Source organism: Plectrocnemia conspersa, unplaced genomic scaffold (assembly GCF_051122295.1).
Source record: "Plectrocnemia conspersa isolate PC_06_02 unplaced genomic scaffold, ASM5112229v1 ptg000009l, whole genome shotgun sequence".
In the NCBI taxonomy this organism is placed as follows: Eukaryota; Metazoa; Arthropoda; class Insecta; order Trichoptera; family Polycentropodidae; genus Plectrocnemia; species Plectrocnemia conspersa.
Genome location: NW_028277173.1, coordinates 27,044,759 through 27,064,100, shown reverse-complemented (window position 1 = coordinate 27,064,100; position 19,342 = coordinate 27,044,759). Strand labels below are relative to the sequence as shown.

General features: G+C 26.1%; 1 protein-coding gene across 6 annotated transcripts in view; it reads left to right on the top strand.

Annotated features, from left to right (window-relative positions):
* Positions 1 to 19,342, top strand: part of LOC148232495 (metabotropic glutamate receptor 2-like) — a 671,990-nt gene that overhangs the window by 625,307 nt on the left and 27,341 nt on the right. For all 6 annotated transcript variants that reach the window (XM_088191656.1, XM_088191652.1, XM_088191653.1 and 3 more), the window contains one exon: positions 18,140 to 18,298. In XM_088191656.1, coding sequence (XP_088047782.1) covers positions 18,140 to 18,298 — 159 coding nt within the window. The remainder of the gene's footprint in view (positions 1 to 18,139; positions 18,299 to 19,342) is intronic.

Below are 19,342 nucleotides of genomic sequence, written 5' to 3'. Positions count from 1 at the left end.
ATTCGGAATTTAATCTCGTCAACATATTATTCGCGTGACGCTACTGTACTCTGATTTATTTTGCTTAGCATAGTAAGATAATATATGTAAATTTTTATTTTTTAAGTAATAGTTCTGCAATAGCTTTTTTATAAATATATTATAACGTAGTATATTTTCTTATGCATTTTATGATGATATGAATAAATAATATATTTTATAGATATTTGAGGAGCTTTAATTGTTCAATGTGTACACAAAAAAAACCGTCACAACTAATGAGCTAATTTATTAATATGCACTTGGGAGTGAATTAATTTTGCGAATATTTCCATAATTATTTCCGCGTAAAATTCCAGCTGGATTTCCACAAAGATGTTTGCTCGGGCCGTTCCTGCTTATTTTGTATACGAACTCATTATTTAGTGAAAAAAAAATATTCAGGGGTTTTGTTTTTATATATAATAGTTCATGAATCAAACCGTCATGATTTACTGATATTTGTCTCAAGTCTTTCAAAGTCTGGCAGATTATTTGTAGTCCAATTATTAATACATATTATTGCATTTTTTTATTTTTAAATACTGTTCCTGACAATCCCAATATTTTTATTAAATTAAAAAAATAAAAGAACGTACCCAACACGTCGCCCTGTGGGAGTCAGCCTCTAATTCCGTGCGTTCGTGATTTGAAGTAATCAGAAAAAATACATTGTGTTGTTTCAACATTCTTAATAGGCACCCGAAAGTCTTAGTCACGTCAGGGGCGGTCAAACCGCGGCCCCCAGCTCAGACGTGCCCTGGCTGCATCGTGTCGATTTTCCAAAATTGAATTAATTTCCTAGCGGCGGTGTGGTTAATTAATCGAACGGGTGTAATTGCTTGGCGAGCGCGACAAAGGACGAAGACAAGAGCCAGAGGCACGTGACCACCCTTTCGGATGCATGATAAGGGCGGACCGTGGACGATTTGATTTTGACACGACACGGAGACAAAATTAACTGGATTCTGGATTCGATAGCGGCTAATCAAAACACGAGCAGATTAAATCACAAATTAATTTGAAAGCAAAATAAAAAATATTTGATTAATTCAGTACTTAATAAACACTTCTTTCAAATGGTATGAATTATTTAAAAATTTATATTTTTTTGTTTTTTTTCAGTGAATTCATTTGTTTCTTTAATTTGCAATATATATTAAAATGGAACGAAAACACATATTTCATAATGTAAGGTAAAAAATATGATAAAGTCAATAGTACAATAATAAATCAAGAGACCAATAATATCCTAGCTGACACGGATCAGGGCGGGGTAAAGCTAACGCTTTTTCATGTCATAAAAAAATCTGATAAGGATCCCACAATTCCTATTATTTATAGCGCCCCATCAGTTTATTACAGTCTTTAAGCAAAATTTTTGAAAAAAAATCTTAATGTGTTTTAAAAACCTTAGGAAATAAAATTATTTACGAACAGTATATTTTCCGCGAAAATCACTTGACAACATATCAACATAAATGCGCTGATTTTGATATAAAAAAAGTACGGGTATTTCATTGTTAAATATAAAAAAACAATACAAAATAATTATTTTAAAAGGTGGAAATTAAAAATCAACCAAATTAAACAACAGCAATTATTTTCGCAAAACGTAAACTTATTTTGGAACTTCACTCAAACTTACCGCGCTTACCGCCATTGCGACTCTTAGACCGGTATTTCATGGAAAAGACGCGCTAACTATCATATAAAATATATTATTAGCTGATTAGTGAAATATTTTCAAAAAAAAATAGCAGCACACTATAAATAAATGCGTTGAATACCAAAAATTTTGCTCTTTTTATAATAAAAAAAATCCTCAAGCACAGTAATTTATTGATTTAAATCATGAGCTACTTTTCTTTCGTAAACATCCTTTGTTTACGTTTTTAAACATATGTGGCGATTTCAAATTTTACGGGATTTTTAACATATTGCGCTTTGTTTTAGTCGCGTTCTAAATTATTACCCACCTTTTTAAAAATAGGAACAATGTGAACAACTACATACATAAAATAAAATCGTATAAAAAAATTTGCCATGCTGCTAATTGTACATCGCTGTTTTATGAAATTGCAGTAAAATAGCTAAAGACATGTCACATTATAAAAATATACGAGTAGATTATTAGTAACGTTTCTTAAATTCTTAAGTTGTGATATTATTATTGTGTTGAAAAATATCGTTCAATATCAAAAATTTCGCTGCATATTAAATTAATATATAATATTCAGCTCATAGTGAATAATCTATAGACTTATTTTAGAGTTAAATAATGTATAAAATATGCGTTTAAATATTTTATTTATTTTACCAACTGATCATACTTCAAAGAAGAAACACATGAGTAATTTGGCAGTGCGCTATTTTTTTCTCATGTTGTCATTGGTTATTTTTTGACTTATAGTTTTTAATAGGGTACATTTATCCTGCCAATCAATTACTTCAATTTAGTGTATTTTCTATGTGACATTTTTATTTAAGAATACTAGAGATCTCTTATAATTTAAACGTCTATTAATTATATATAGATTGTCTTGGTTTACTCATGATAATCTGAAACAGCTAAAGTTCGACAAAATTAATTGTGTTTCATAAATTTTCATTATTATTGGCATACTAATGAAAATAATTTTAATGTCATAAGTCACACGTGAAAACCTTATTAGGATGAAAATGTAATTTAACGTAAATTATGACTAAATTTTATTAATTGTATTAAATAAAACCTTTTTTTTTCATAACTACATTACAAAAAATATAATCCAGATTTTGTATATTCGGGATATTTTTAAAGCTTTTTTTTTGCTTTGAAACATTTAACGTTTTACAGCAGTAGAATGATTAAACATGCAGAAAGGTAAGACACTAAATTGATTGAATTATTAAAACTTTTATAAAAATTAGATAAAAATACGTCCGAACTTTTTTAACAATCCGGTATTATAAAACTGACGTATAATTGTATTTTTCTTAATTAAAAAAGTTATCTTCCCATCAAAAAACCTTATTGGAGATTTGTTAGGTTATGTAAATTAATTAATCAATTTTTAACTAGTGCTCTCTAAATTTACACTATAAAGTTACCGATAGAAATGTAAAGGGTTTAATCAGTAAATTTATATTCAACCACCGCTTTATATTCATGTTTATATAAATTGAGTTATAAAATAAATAGAAACATGTTTGCTAATAGCAAATTTTAATAAAATAAATATCGCAGTATTTATATATCGTATATTTTTAAACATGTTATTTTTTAAAGCACACAAACACTTGGTTTTATTTAAGTTGAGAAATTTCACGTTACGCGGTCATGTAATCAAAATATTTGTTCAGTTAACTCCAGTTTCAATGCACGTCGTACGCGATTTAATTAAAACGTTGTATGCGCAGATTCCTATGTATTATGTATATATTTTTTTCTGTACGGCAAACAACCAACATTCATTAGGCGATTTTCATCGCAATATTAAACGAACAAAAATAACGCCCCGATATGCGAAAATTCCGAATAACATCAAAGCTTGTCGCTCTGTTACTGTTTTCGTTTAATCAAATTTCCGTTCGATGCTACCCTTCAGCAACTTAATCGCCCGGTGGCACGACAGTAGTCATCAAACAGCGTAAAAACATTAATTTGTCATTTAATTCTTAAAGTCAATAGTCAGAATTGTATTTAAAATAATCTAAATTTAACTCTTCTAAGGTAAATTTCACCAAATTTTTATGGTAACACTGACACTTAAAAAGAATGTATAACTTTTTGTATGATATTTATATTTATTGAATTTATTTTCTAGTATATAAAAACATGTGCAAAAATATATTTTCATGTAAAAGAATACGATGAGTTTTTGAGATATTTTTATAAAAAATACTTGATTAATTGATATTTTTTATTATTTAGTAATGCATGCGCCAACAAACCGAATAGCACCATATATATTTTGCTTATAAAATTATTTTATAAGCTGAATATTATATTTTATATAAATTTAATTTAATATCATTTAAAATCCCAATAATTTTATAAAATACCTGCGGTTAATTTATGCGAATAAATTTACACTGATGTGTCTGCAGCATTGTGTAAAATTTTGTGCTAATTAATTATAAATTTTAAAGGCACCCGATAGCTAAGCCAAATTTAATAACGTCGCAGGTTTCTCTGATGTTAATAGCTGAATTGGCTTTCTCGCTAATGCCACCATAAAATTAATTATAAAATTATTTATTTATTTTATTAATTTATTTAGCTTAATAGCTAATCTTTACATCTAACAAATTTAGTAAACATATATAAAAATATAAAAAAAATACATAGCAGAAAGAAAAAATAAAAATATACAATTATAAAGTCTTAATATTATAATTTATTTCTATATGTACGAAGGTGTTTTTTTATTCCATTTATGAAACCCGTTATATTTTTGCTGTTTCGGATTTCTCTTGGAAGACTATTATATAAATCAAAATCTTCGTACATAATTCCCCTAGCCGTACTCGTTTTCTTATACTTAATTATCTTTAAATTTTCTCTATTTCTAGTATTATATTTATGTACATCTTTATTTCTTATTAAATACTTATTAAAATATTCTGGTAACATATTATTTTCTAACTTATATATAAATACTAAAACATTCATACTCAATATTTCTTGAACATTCAACTATTCTAATCTATCAATCATACTTTTACAATTAGTTAATCTATTTTTATTTAAGATTACTCTCATTGCCCTATTTTGTAATTTTTGCAACATTTGTTTATCTAATTTATTTAACATATTTAATAGTGTTGCACAATAATTAAAATGGGGCAATATTATACTATTGTAAATTTTTTTTTTTGTATTTATACTTAATATATTTCTTAATCTAGATAATAACCCTATTTTTCTACTAATTTTTTTTAATATGTAATTACAATGTTCTTTAAAATTTAATTTTGTATCAACAATTACTCCTAAATATTTTATATTATCCACTATTTCTATACTAGAGTTATTTATTACTATTTTGGTACTATTATCTAACACATTTTTATAATTAATAAACATACATTTAGTTTTATTCTCATTTAATTTAAGTACATTATTCTTTAAATATATTTCTAATATACTTAATTCATTATTTAAATTATTTACAATTTCTTTAATGTTATCACCTATGCAATACATTAATGTGTCATCCGCAAATAGATGAATTTTACATTTTTTCACGTTATTAACTATATCATTAATATACAATACAAATAACAATGGTCCCAATTTAGACCCTTGTGGTACTCCATAAGACACTAATTTCTCTTCAGAATATACATTATTTATTTTAACTTTTTGTTTTCTTTTATATAAGTAATTATTAAACTATCTTAAAACTATATCACTTATACCTATACTCTCCAATTTCATTAACATTATTTTTCTGTCTATTGTTTCGAAGGTTCTCTACATATATTTACATTATCTATATTTTTAAGTATTCGCTCGATATTTGTAAGTAAATACAAGGTTGGCAATCCAACCCAATTAATAGTGACACGTTCTGTTACTTGAATGTTGTTTCTTTCCGTTCGTATTTTCTCCCTTCGCAGTTTCTTTGGTGAAAATTTCTCGCCTTTTTTTATCGCTATTAATCAAGTTGTGCTTTTATAAAAGGCTTCCTTTACTAGATTCTTTCCAATTACTTTGAAACTAACCAAACCAACTTTGCACGCCATCCACTCTCTTTATATTAACCATCTGACTAAGCGAGGGCAAGTTTTAAAAATGTTAATAACTTTTCATATACCACGCGAAAGATTGCCTTTATATGAAAAAGATGCTAGAAAACCAACAAAACTAAACCTAATTACTGTGTACAATGAAGTAGATAACTTACACAATATATTTCAAAATAAATGATTCATACTAAAAACTAAATACAGTGCTTCTAACAGTAAAATGTTTATAAGCTAATCATAGAGCTTTTCAAAGTTAATATTATTTTAAATAGCGTTTTAAATAAATAGGTTACTTTTTAAAATGTGTTTTAAATTTCTATGAATTTTAAAAATAAGTTGTATTATTATTATTGTATTGTACATCTAAAAACTGTTTTAAAAAAAGTTTTTTATTAATTCCAGTATTTTTAGAAATCTAACAAAAATATTTAGTATTACAAATATTGATTAAAATGAACTAAAACTTAAAGCGAACTAAATAAAACATATAAAAAAAATTACAATTTTTATATTTAATTTAAAATCAATCTTTTGATAAAAATTTTTTAACGTCATTTTTCTACTAAACGATTTATTTAATTTATATAATCTTTTTTTCAATTAAATACAAAATTACCTTAATTAAATTTTCTCGTTCTTATAATGGTTGCTTAAAATATTAAAAATATTTAATTGCTACTATTTTTTAATGACCCTTATTCTAATAATTTCTTAAATATTTTTAAATAATTAAAAAAATTGAAATAAACACAATTAGATTTAAATTTCTAATACGCTAATTTATTTTAAATTGTACATTTATTATAACATATTTTAAAATTTACAACACATTAAACGTTTTTTTTATTGGATTGTCCCTAACGTTAAAAACATCCACTCAGTAGTGGTTAAAGTTGGCTTACATTATATTAGTATTAACATTTTTAAGTAGTGAGTCAATTCACACACATTTCTAATTTGTTAGTATAGAGCTAAAAGTGAGTTAATTTTACATATTATTCTAAAATTATTTATCTTGTTATTCATTTACTATTATTTTATTTTGTATTTACATTGATTCCCAAATTTCTTTTACTCTTATATTTTTCTATTATCAAATTTTGTTTATTTATTTTTTATATATTATTCGGTATTTGTGTATTTTTTTATATAAATTCAGAGGCTCTCAATGTTTTTTTATTAAATTACTATAAAATATTTTTTTTTATAAAAATCATTTGAGCTATATCAAATTACAAAAAATATTATATAATGTTTTAGTTACACATAAATGTAAATATATAACTATCTAGAGTACCTCAAAATAGTAAAAATTCGACCGCCGTACATGTACGGCGATACCGCTCAAAAGGTTAAAACAGTAAGTCGAACTTTTGAGATTATTTGAACAAACATTCCTTTTAGTCTAAAATAAAATCGTGCTTTAATAAAATTTAATTATTTATTCGTCACTATAATCATTAAAAAATATTTGAAAATTAATACGTAAATAGTATTATTTTCATATTTGTCTGAATGTTATAAAAGCACTGAATATATTTAAATATTTAGGTTAGAATCTCTTATTCAAAATACATTTTAACCCTATCAAAGCGAAGCTCGTCATATACAAAAATAGTGGGATTTATTTATATTTATATTTTTAGTAGGAAAATAAACATATAAATGTAAATTAAATCAACTTGTTTTAATACAGATTCCCCAAACTCGTTTATACTCGACGATTTGAGCATTTCTACTTTTATTTGTGTTATTATATTTATAATACGATCAAAAGAGTCTGTTTGTAGATTTATTTAGATCATATAAACGCTTAGTAATATATTATAACTGTATGTTTTTAACTTTTAAATTATGTATTTTAAGTATAATAAAATAATTTTAATAATAAAGCGTCGCGGCGAAAGGGTTATGGATTTTTTTACTGAATCTTTTCAAGTATTTTTTACAATTATAATTTCTCCGATTTATTTAATATGAGACACTTAGTTTTTGTTATGCATATCATCATTATATATTATATATATTTTAGTTGTAATTTAAAAATAAATACAGAAATATTATGCTCTATACATATTTTTTTAAGAAGCTACTTAAAAATATGAATTTTAAATTTTATAATAGAAACAATATTAAAAAAATAAGAGAAATACCACAACTAGATTATATTAAAAAAATGCATTTAATTAACCAGATAATTATATTTATATAAATAATATTTTAATGCCGGAGCAATCGAGACTTAGAGAGCAACACTCAGCGGAGTATGCAATCCAATTAGTGATAGCGAATTGAATGAAAATTGCAGACAATATAAATATTATGATTGCTGCAGTGCTTTTCGATATAAAACGTGCATTGGAAATAATAGATAAATGTGAAATAAATTATAAATTATAGAATATAAAGAGTGCCTCAAATAAAGTTCATTTTTTTCTAGGAAATACTGATATTTTTATTGAATCTCAGAGTAGACCAGTTCTGATTATTTATTAGCTAAAATAATAAGGAACAGCATTTTCATCGTAATATGAAAAATATTACGCTAAAACAAGAAACTTTTATTTGAATGGTTAATAAAAAATTGTTGAATTTTGCGCTCTAAGATTTATGTATTATAGATCTCGAATTTTTTTTTCAATTTTTACTACCTTTATATTACGGTATAGTATTCAACTTTTTTTGTAAAATGTTTTTAAAAATGCTTGTATTATATTATAGTAAGTAAATAAACATTCAAGTAAAAGTTCTCTTCGTTCAATCATAATATTGTTTATCACAAAACCATCGAACGGTAGCGAAAATGTGTCAACCGTCATAGAGTTTCGTCAAAGGTTCTTTGTGCCACTAGTATAGCTTTTATTGTACATAAATACGTCATCAAAGCGTAGTTTCGTCGCCATTTTAGCAACGGTGGGTTCTTTTAGTTTCAGCTTTTGACATGTGCGAACAATGGCTGTGGAAATCTCGTGCAAAGTTTTCCAAAGCTGTGGAATTCGCTCCGTCAATCGAGTTTTATCGAATTTAACTTGAAGCGGTTGTGGTTGAGTTAAAAAAATAATTGTCGAACATCTCAAAACAAAACTCTTAAGAAGGCTTTAAAATAGCAACAATAAGTTATGTAGACTTAAGAGAGGTTTATACGTTTGAGGGTGAGACTTTGTAAAAGTTAATACTGTTGTTTCTTATAAATAACTTTATTTTAATAAAGAGTTTATATATATATATATAAAACAAAAACGATTTTAAATGCTTATACCTGATATTGCTAAGTTACTTTATACTCTTTTAACATCATCCATTCTCATAAATACGGTAAATAGTATAAACTCAAATATCCTGAATTCTTTATGGCAACTTTCCGGGCGTTAAGTGTAATCGAGTGTGCCAAAGGAACCCAGGGGATCAAGCGTTTAAAAGTAACCCTTAATCTTAGAGGACGTCCTTAAAGTATGGTCTCTTGCCGGCAATTAAATCCGACAAACGTAACGCTCATTTGACCTTTCGTCGGCGGTTTTAATTACTATTTTAGCTTCCACTTTAAAGAGTATAACATTATAATACCAATTATGTATACGTGTATTATAAATAACTAATTATTAAACTCTAAATTGCTTGAAACCTATAATTTTGCGATCAAATAAGCTGCCTCATTAATATTAATAGATGGTATTATAGTGTATGCGTTATGTAATTTATTTTCTAATTACGATACGTGATTCAATTGAAATGATATTAAAATAAATCTTATAAATAAAATTATATAAATATACATATTTCAATATAAATTTAATAATTTATAATTCAATGAATGCAAAATATCGGTTAACCATTATTTGATTATTTTTTTAATATTTTTAATTACGCTTTAAATTTATTTATTTATTTTTATATTACTGGTATCGTATTCTATTATATTTTAATGTAACAAGTTAAGCCTCTCTATATTTATTTATACAAAATCTAATTTATTTTATTTAATACTGATTTATTTGATAGTACTAATTTACTATTTTATATGTATATGTCACGAAAATTATAGACATACATCTTTATTTAAAAATACGACAAAACATATAAAAAATATATTGTACAACAATTACTAATTAAGTGATTGAATGCTTCGTTTAATATATACACTTTTATGTTTGTAAAACGTGAACGTAAAAAATAAATCAAAATGTATAAACTGGTATGCTTTCGCCAGATCCTTTGTATAACATGGATGAAGCATATGCCTAACGAGACTGTCTTTCATAAAGTAGAAAGAAGTATGATCCTGATGCGCATAATAAATAATATAAACTAGTTATTTTTCATACTTTATGTGCAGTCCGAAGTATAAGATCCTACAATTTATTATGAAAGACAAAATCATACATTTACATATATTATATTATCATACACTAGTTTCAATTTATATTTATCATTCCCTACTTTACAAAATAGATAAATGCATAAGCTTGAACTTGATATAATATTTTACATTAAAAGACTATCTAAAATTTATTCTACACCACTCTGTACCTACGAACGTACGGCTAGCACATTACTCCTATTTCACGGACTGAAACCACACGTGTGTCGTTTATCAGTCGACATAAAACAGCACGGTGACAAAGCCATACCTAGGTATGTCGAGAGGAATGCTAACGGTCGTTGCAGATGCATTCACAAGTAAGATTTGCGATGCGAAAAGTGCCTTGTCACATTTCCAGACCAAAACCGGGGATATTTTAAAATTTACGCTCGAGTCACATTAATTTATGACAAAACCATAGTTAGGTATGAGTAGTTACTTAGTTAAAATATCGTAGCTTTAAGTGGGCAAAATCAGGTGAAATTAATATAATTTTGACCAATCATTGTCATAAAGATAAACTGTAATACTGAATTTAAATTCATGCAAATCAAAAGCAACTATTAAGTAACCGTTTGTAAATTAGTAACATTTATTTTAATAACACGTTCTTGCTCGATTTATTTTTACTATTCTATATTGAGATTTAATAAATCTAAAAATATTTAAAGTAAGATAGGAAATTTTGAGTTTTTTGCAATATGTCTATAGACTTTAAAGTTAACTCTAAGTAATGCCCCAAAGCATAATAATAAAGACTTCAAAAGAATTTTACTGATTTGGCATGTCACTGAAAACGCGTTTGTACGGTCCAAGATTTATGGGACGCATTAACTCAGTCGATGTATTTTGTGTGGGGTTTTTAGAAAAGAAAGCCTTAAAAATGAAGCTAGGGGCACGAATTCGGAGTAAAATGCATGCGCAAGACAGAAAGGATTTATTTACGTGGTAGACGTTCTATAACCGTGGGAAATTCTAATAGATTACTTTATTTTCTTAGACATTTATTTGCGCATTAGGCTAGTGTCTATCATGGTAAAATATTAACTTTATATTAATAATTTTTGCAGTAAATATATTAAATAAAAATATTGTAATACTAAATTTTATTTATTCATAGCTTTAATGATTAATATAAAATGTATTTAAATAATAATATACAATTTAATATTATTAGTAAAAAGCAAATATTTATTTAATTTTTTAATAACCAAGAATATTATTGTTGTATTTTTAAGAATCAGACAGAGATTTATTATTTAGTATATAAATAAGTTATATCAATACCTATTTATATTATTATTATAGTTTGTAGTATACGTAGAAAAAAGTTTATAAATGTATTTTATTAATTAATTTACATTGGAACAGCTTTGTTGTGTATCATTCACGGATGTGGTTGTTTTTTATGTATACTGTTAATGGCCTTTCAAAGACTGACATGACTAAAATTTATTTACGATCTTTTTCATTAGTTTTCTAATTTTAATATAACTTAAAAGTTGTTTACATTGAAATATTTTAAGCGGTATGTAATGTACTTCATTTATTTTTATTTTAACAAATATCGCGAAAGTAATAACTTTGTTACTATTTTAATTAACTATTTTAAAATGTTACACATTATTTATAATATATAGCATGTTATTAACATGTCATATATAATTTAAATACTATATTATAAAAGTTTATTCATTCATTTTTAGATCACTTTGTATCATTTGTATTTATATATTCGTTCACATATGCCTTTTGTAATAAAAATCTCTCACATTAAATATATATTTCTTCAAGCATGATTTTATTATATTTTTAAAATCAAATTAGTCTAAGAAGTATATTTTTTAATGTTATTACGAATATATTTATATAAATAAAAGAGATCTAAATATAATTCTACATATATTTACCAGTAGGATTAAATCTTTATTATAATTATTTTTTTATTATAAAAAAATCTATTTCTTTTTATTGAGCCTGAGATAAATCCGAATTTCGCATTTAAGAACCATACACGGTGATTCGTATTTATCCGCACCTAGCACATAAAGGGTTAAAAATTCAAAATTCTATGGTAATTAAAGAAATAAAACAGATCTACAAAATATGATTTAGTCAATTTTTCACTATTATGTAAAGATCTAAGGCTTATTACAGCAATAAAATATAGCAATATCTCAACTTTTTTTGCATTATCACCTCTTTTTAACCATAATTGTCTTAAAAGCTTTACTCAAACCCAAAATTTAAAAAAAAAAAATTAAAGTTTTAATAACAATATTAGCGATAAACATTTTTTTGTTATATGTTTATGGTATAAAAAAGTTATTAAAATTAATTTATCGTCTCAATAATGCTTTATTATATATAATATTTAATAACATAAAATATTTCAATGTGTGTGGGAGCATAAAAACACAAAGAAAGTATAAATATATTTTCATAGCTTAAATATTAAAATAAAATTAAGTGGAGCAAATACTGGAAAGACCACTTTAATTTATAACGTATCGTCTTGTAAGCAAATTATTATTTTTTATCTTATGTTTAAAATAGGAAACATTAAAAAAAATCTATTTTTTTTATTACTATTAACTTAGGAACAGATTAACTATAAATAAAATCTCAATCTTAACCTCTAATTGGTTTTTCTGTCTGCATAGATTTATCCAGAGTTGAGCTTAACAACTTTATTAGTGACATTTCATTATTAGTTCTTATAACTACTTAACTTGTTATTCACAACTTACATTTTAGACTCCCACTTCAAATAAGCTCTTGTAGTTATAAAGAGATTTTAATAATATCATAAACTTTAATCTGCTTCCTGAATATATAGAGACGTGGCAGTTAATAAATTAATGCAAGATAATTGCTAAGATACAAAGTTTCTGCTGCTCTCGTAGATTAGCTTTTTGAGTTAAATATTTTTGTTAAATAGTTTTGCCTTGTTGCAATCTCATTAACATTTAAATAGTCGATCTTAAACCTTGACTAAATAGTTACATAAAGTAAGAGATTTAATCAGTTGAAGCTTCAATGTTGTTAACCAGAATTATCGACAAATTTGTTTAAAAGTTGCTTAATAAATAACCAAATTCCACTAGATTATCTCTTAGCCAGATCCACCCTCTTTCAACCTTAAACGATTTATAGCCTTCTTTAGATCAGACAAACTGTAATATATACTTTTTCACCGCGTCTATATAATATATCTTGAATAATAATAAATAAAAATATAGAAATGTCTAAATTGCTTTATAAATTTTTTTGGTTGCTGTGTTTGAAATGATTGAATTTTTTTGATATTTATTATCACAAATCTTAAACTGGAGGGTATGTGACCCAGCTCATAGCAGTGAAATCAGCAATGCTTGTAACGCTACCTATGGGAGCAGCAATGTCGCGTGGAGAATTTTTAGTTTAGCAAACTTTATTACAAAATAAACTTCGTGGTGCTTTTCTTAAATACTGGCGGGATAAAATTTTAAGGCAAAGTTATTTATTAAATACGTTGTACCGAAAAAAATCTGGACCGTACATATGTTGAATTATCAGGGCATATCTGTATAATAAATAGTAACATGGGTTAAGGGAACGTAAAAAAAAATTTTTTTTTTGAACCTCGGGGTCACCTCGAGTGTCATTTGAACAATCGGTTTGTGGGCCGCAGCCGTAAATTTTGGAAACATACCGGCTTCGGAAGCTAAAGCCAAATACAAAAATTAATGGTCCGGGGTTCAAAGGGATGAGGCCGGCAAAGCGCACGGGTGATTTTTGTAAACGTTCTGTTTTACGTAATACGTATTTATATTATGCGCGTGTTTGTGTTGAGTGTTATTTATGCTGAAAACTGAACGTAGAGTGATTTAAAATTGCGGTTAAAAATGTTTTAAAAAGAGTGAAGATAACAACGTGATTTTAAAATTGCGTTATGATGTACGAAGATTTTATTTGATATCCTTTTTCATAAATATATACTCACGTTAATCAGTATTCCTATTGTATTGAGACAAAGAAGGGATAATGGTACTAGAATATAATATAATATATTTATTTATTAAGCCTAATATTGTGCCTTCAATTAGCTTTCACATATTGTTGACTATACAGCCAAGATAGATGCCGGAGAAGTTAATTAGCACTTATGAAATATCACACATGATGGGGTAAAAATGGCAGATCTGCACTGGAGTGTCCAGTTAAATATGCTGGACAATCAGCTGATGTGTCTCGTGCTGTGACATCTTGGGGTCTCTAATCGAGCCCCTGGAACGTATCGAACCCGTCTCTCAAAGTGTCATTGGCGATTCATAGATGCTGATGTTGGCTGGCTAATAGCATCGCCTCTTAAGAAGCCTTAAAAGTAAATCCTTCCATATGGACACCTTTATCGATCAAACAATAATATTTTTATGCGCTGGATAAAATGCATTGTCATTGCGCATCCTTTCCACATTAAATGTAAGTTTTTATGGTACTAATAAATGATAACAAGGGATTCTTTCGGGATGGATGTGTTAATGGATGGTCTGTGAAATTTTAAAAATTATTAACACAGTCCCAAAATCTCTCTTACATTGTTTGGCTTTTCTATCGAGACGAGTTGGTATTTATTTTTATTTGTTTAAAATGCCGTATCAATATTCTCGAGGTGGTAAAAAATTCAGAGTTTCAATATTTATCTATCTGCGGTCAGTAAATAAAATATTTCAGTGCTAATAAAAATCTGGTAATAATAATAAGTTGTGCTTGCCGTAAACTTTAGAATATTTCTATATTAAATGCATGTAATTACACCGTAATCATTTTTTTGCACAAAAAATTCAAAAATAATCGTATTGTCCCTTTCTTTTATTATATAACAACAAATTTTATCATTCAAATAGATGTTTTTGGATATCTTTTGCAGAATTTTTTGCCTAAATAATTTAATTGATAATATTTTTATTTTATGAAAAAAAAAACATTTTAAATATATTTTATATATTGTAGAAAATATTTCTAATGGTAAAAAACGGTACAAAAACTATTAAGTGCTACTCTTGTTTCAATTTTTAATTTTACAAATATTTTACAAACTTTAATCCAAAACAAAATTACAAAAAACACACAATATTTCATGAGAAGTTGAACAAAAAAAATTAGATGAGGTAAACTTGAAATAAAATTTATAAAAAAAAGAGTTTTTTTTGTGATTTTTTTTTTAGCGACAGGATTTTCTAATTACGAATAATCATAAATATACAAAAATAACTTAAAAATATTTTTAACAGTATAGCAAATATTTATTTGCTATGCAAATTAATGCAATCACATCCATATCTTCAATTTTTTTTTGTAAATTGCATCAAATGATTTACAAGAATTTATTTTTTCTATTTTTATATTAGTCAAATTGATTCAAATGTACCAAAAATAATAATTAAATTATAAATAAACCTGTAATTGATAAATAATCTTATTATGTTTGAGTTTTTTTGTATTAGGAATTACAATTTATTTTTTTGTGAGTTTATTTATAACAAAATGCTAATATCAAATCAAAGATCGAAAATCTCTGATTTTGCAAAATCAGTCTTAGTATTTCTTTTAATTTAAAAAAAATAAGCCATAAATCTCTGTAAATATTTTGTTAAAGTTCTGGAGATTTATAAATATGTTAGTTGGAATGAATAAATTATTTAGTACTGATAGAATTAGGCAAATGAAGAATTTCTATATATTTTACAAATCTTTTATCAAAATGTGACAATTGTTTTAACAATAACTCATTACATGACAACCTGATTTAATATATATTTATATGTAGAACTAATTAATTTATGTATATTAAATTGATTAGTTTTACATATATGTATAATATATGTAAATATTTATAAACATCTGGTTGGTATATAATGTAGCTATTTATAAAAATAGAATTCTTAGATTTCACAAATACAATATAAAAGTCTCGACTCTTTCTCGAGTCTGTAATAAATATTATTTCCGTACAAAAAAAATATAAATTTATTTTTAAGAAACATTTAATGCAAACCAATTTATATATTTAGCATTCTTTATTAAAATATAAGTTTATGTGTAGATTATTTTAAAAAGGCAATTTCTTAATAAACCAAAGTTTTCAAAAAAAAAAATATTTTGTTTAATATATTTAAAAATATAAAAAAATAGTTTATTTAATATATTTAAAAATATTTTATTATTTATACGAGTTTCTAATTATTACATTAAAAGTAATAAAAGAGAAAATTAAAGTAAAATATGTGAAAAAGTTGCGATGAAAAAAATAAGTTAAATTTGTCATTGGCATTTTTGTTGAATATGACTTTTTAAGATAAAATATATAGAAAACCACAGATTAAATAACATATTTGTACTTCGAGAACTTGGTAAAAAAATATTTTTTGCTTTAAAAATAATAATATTTTTATTAAATTTACCGCTGTAGCCTGACAGGCGTAAGCCTAATGCGTTACAACACGCAAAGCTGTACCTACTGAGTAAGCCAATCAGACATAATAAATATCTACAAATATTAACCATCAGACTGAAAGTCTAGAAATCAGTGATATCTATTATACTAATTATAAATTATTATTTGCAATAACAATTTATAATCAATAGATGTCACTGCAGCTGAGGTTGATTTTTTTCATATTAGCGCATTTTTATAAATAAAAATTCGAATTCCGCTGCCGGGGCTCGAGCCCGTAACCTCAAAGTTACTAATCTGAGACGTTACGGAAAACGCTATACCGTCCTTATTTGCACTTTAAAAAATACGATTATATTATGTTGACTCCTTTAAATTATTTATTTATGAAATATATGTTTATTAATTCCATTTTATTATATAATAGGTAAAAAAAAATATATTTTGCGTTTAATATGTAATTTTAATATAATTTATTATCTGAAACATAATAATTTAATAGTTGCTATGTATGTGAAAATAAATGCATTATATTATAATTCTTGGGTAAGTTTTCTATGTAGAAAAATTGAGCATTTTAGTGAATTTAATAAATTAAATATATTTTATAGATTTGATGAAAATAATTTATAAAAAAACTACTGAACTTAATAGAAAATAATTTTATATAGGAAAAAATGTCTAACTTCTGACTTGTGTATTTTATGCAGTGTATTTTTTTCTTATGTAATTTTATCCTGATAGTACTGTAATAAATATGATACAAAGTTTAATTTACATATTTTATAAGATTTTGGACAATATTAGTTGAATATTAAATAATCTTAAACATCAGGTTAATAGTGTTGTTCGAATTTATATTTTAATAATAGTTTAGTTGATATCTTAAATATATTTCACAGAGTTTAGTTATATGTGAACTGCAACTAGAACGGAGAGGTACCTCAGCGAAGTGGTTTTTCCAAATCAAGTCTAGTATTGTGAAAGATGTTTCGAATCGAAAAGAAAAAAATATGAAAAGGTCACGGTCTTTAAGGATGCGAAATACGAAGTTTTTCTATTTGTAACACACAATCACATTCGTCTGTGTTTTGTTAAAAAAATCTCGTTTAATAATCATTTCAAAATATATAGCACGCACATTATGGTGTGGTGTGGATTCTCCTGGTTCCTTCGTACGGTATTTGCGTTTAATTTCAAAGTAGAAAGCGTCGGGATAATGAAGCATTTAATTCCAACCGGACCGACTTTTTATCCTCCGCGAGAATCGATTACCGAAACTTTCTTCTTATTTTTCTTGTTACTTCTCTGTGAGTTTTTTTATTGTAATATAACAATGTATGTATATATTCCTAATCCCTTATTCATCAGAAGTATAAATTACGAAATTACTTTACGGCCGATTTCGTTTACTTTGTGTCGAAGAAACCCTCGTCTCTCAAGGCCGTAATTATTATACTGTTCTCATAAATTGAATTGATTTTAGTTACACATATTTTATAAAATATATTTTTGGTTAATTCTTAGAACTTATGACCGGCTTTAAAAAGGATCCTGATTTTAATCTAAGATATTTTTTGTTTCAGATTCGTCGCTGGAGTATTTCTTCGCCACAATGACACGCCCGTGGTCAGAGCTTCTGGAAGGGAGCTGAGCTATGTCCTCTTGGCTGGAATACTCATGTGCTATTGCGTGACATTCGCCCTTGTCCTTAGGCCGAGTAACCTAGTTTGCGGCATACAAAGGTAACTGGATATCACGTGAGCCCATATCGAAACGCACCGGGGCGAATTCGCGACGTGCGCTCAATAAAAGCGACCCTTTTTTGTGTGTGTGGGCGTGGGCCCTATACTATAGGATGTAGGGTAGTGTCACACGAATTTATTCCCCTTTGAAACTCCATATCTGTTTACTTCCGCTTGCGTATTATCACAACGGAAAATAGTCTCAATTTCTAGACGCTTGTACGTTCTGCTATTGACACTAACAAAAAAAAAAAAAGCTCAAAATATCTTTTTATTTTTTAGTGATATAAATATTTGTTTTAACATATCTAATAATGTTTCTGCAACGATAAAATGCAGATATGAACATAACCAGAGAACCTAATGGAAATTAAAGTAGCTTAAATTAAATGCAACAGTAAAACTATATTCTCTTCAATAACAGCTTTTACTCCATCCCAATTTGAATTTATAAATTGCTTTATATTTGGCAGAGAGAAAGTTACATCTAATAAAATTAATTATTTAATAAAATCAATAAACATTGTTACTAATTAAATCTTGAACTATTTTTTTGTCAACCAATAAAAACTTTTATTTTTCCAATAACAAAAATAGTTTAACATAGGCATATTTTTTTTCCAAATCTATTTTTTGCTTATCTTGTACATATTAAAGAGCATATTTTTTTGAAGTGACTTTCGTTAAAGATTTGCAATTAAACTGTGGAGAATCCTATTCTTGAAACTTGTGTTAAAATGTGTGACCAAAATTGATCATTCATCAATAAGGATAAATAAGATAATAGCGGAATCACAAAAGCCCTTGTTACGACTAGAAAAAAATGAATTTCCCGTAAATAGCTCGCAAGGATTCTTCGGTGCATTAAATAAATATTTTTTTGTTACGAAACGGTCACGGGAACTAATATATCACTGGAAGACAAAAAATACCGTAAAGTTTCAACATTGCCGCTGCACAATTCGACCTCGGAGATGACCATCAAGTAAATGTCACTTTCTAAAGGCGTATATATATATTTCGTTGTTCTAAAAAGCGAGTGCA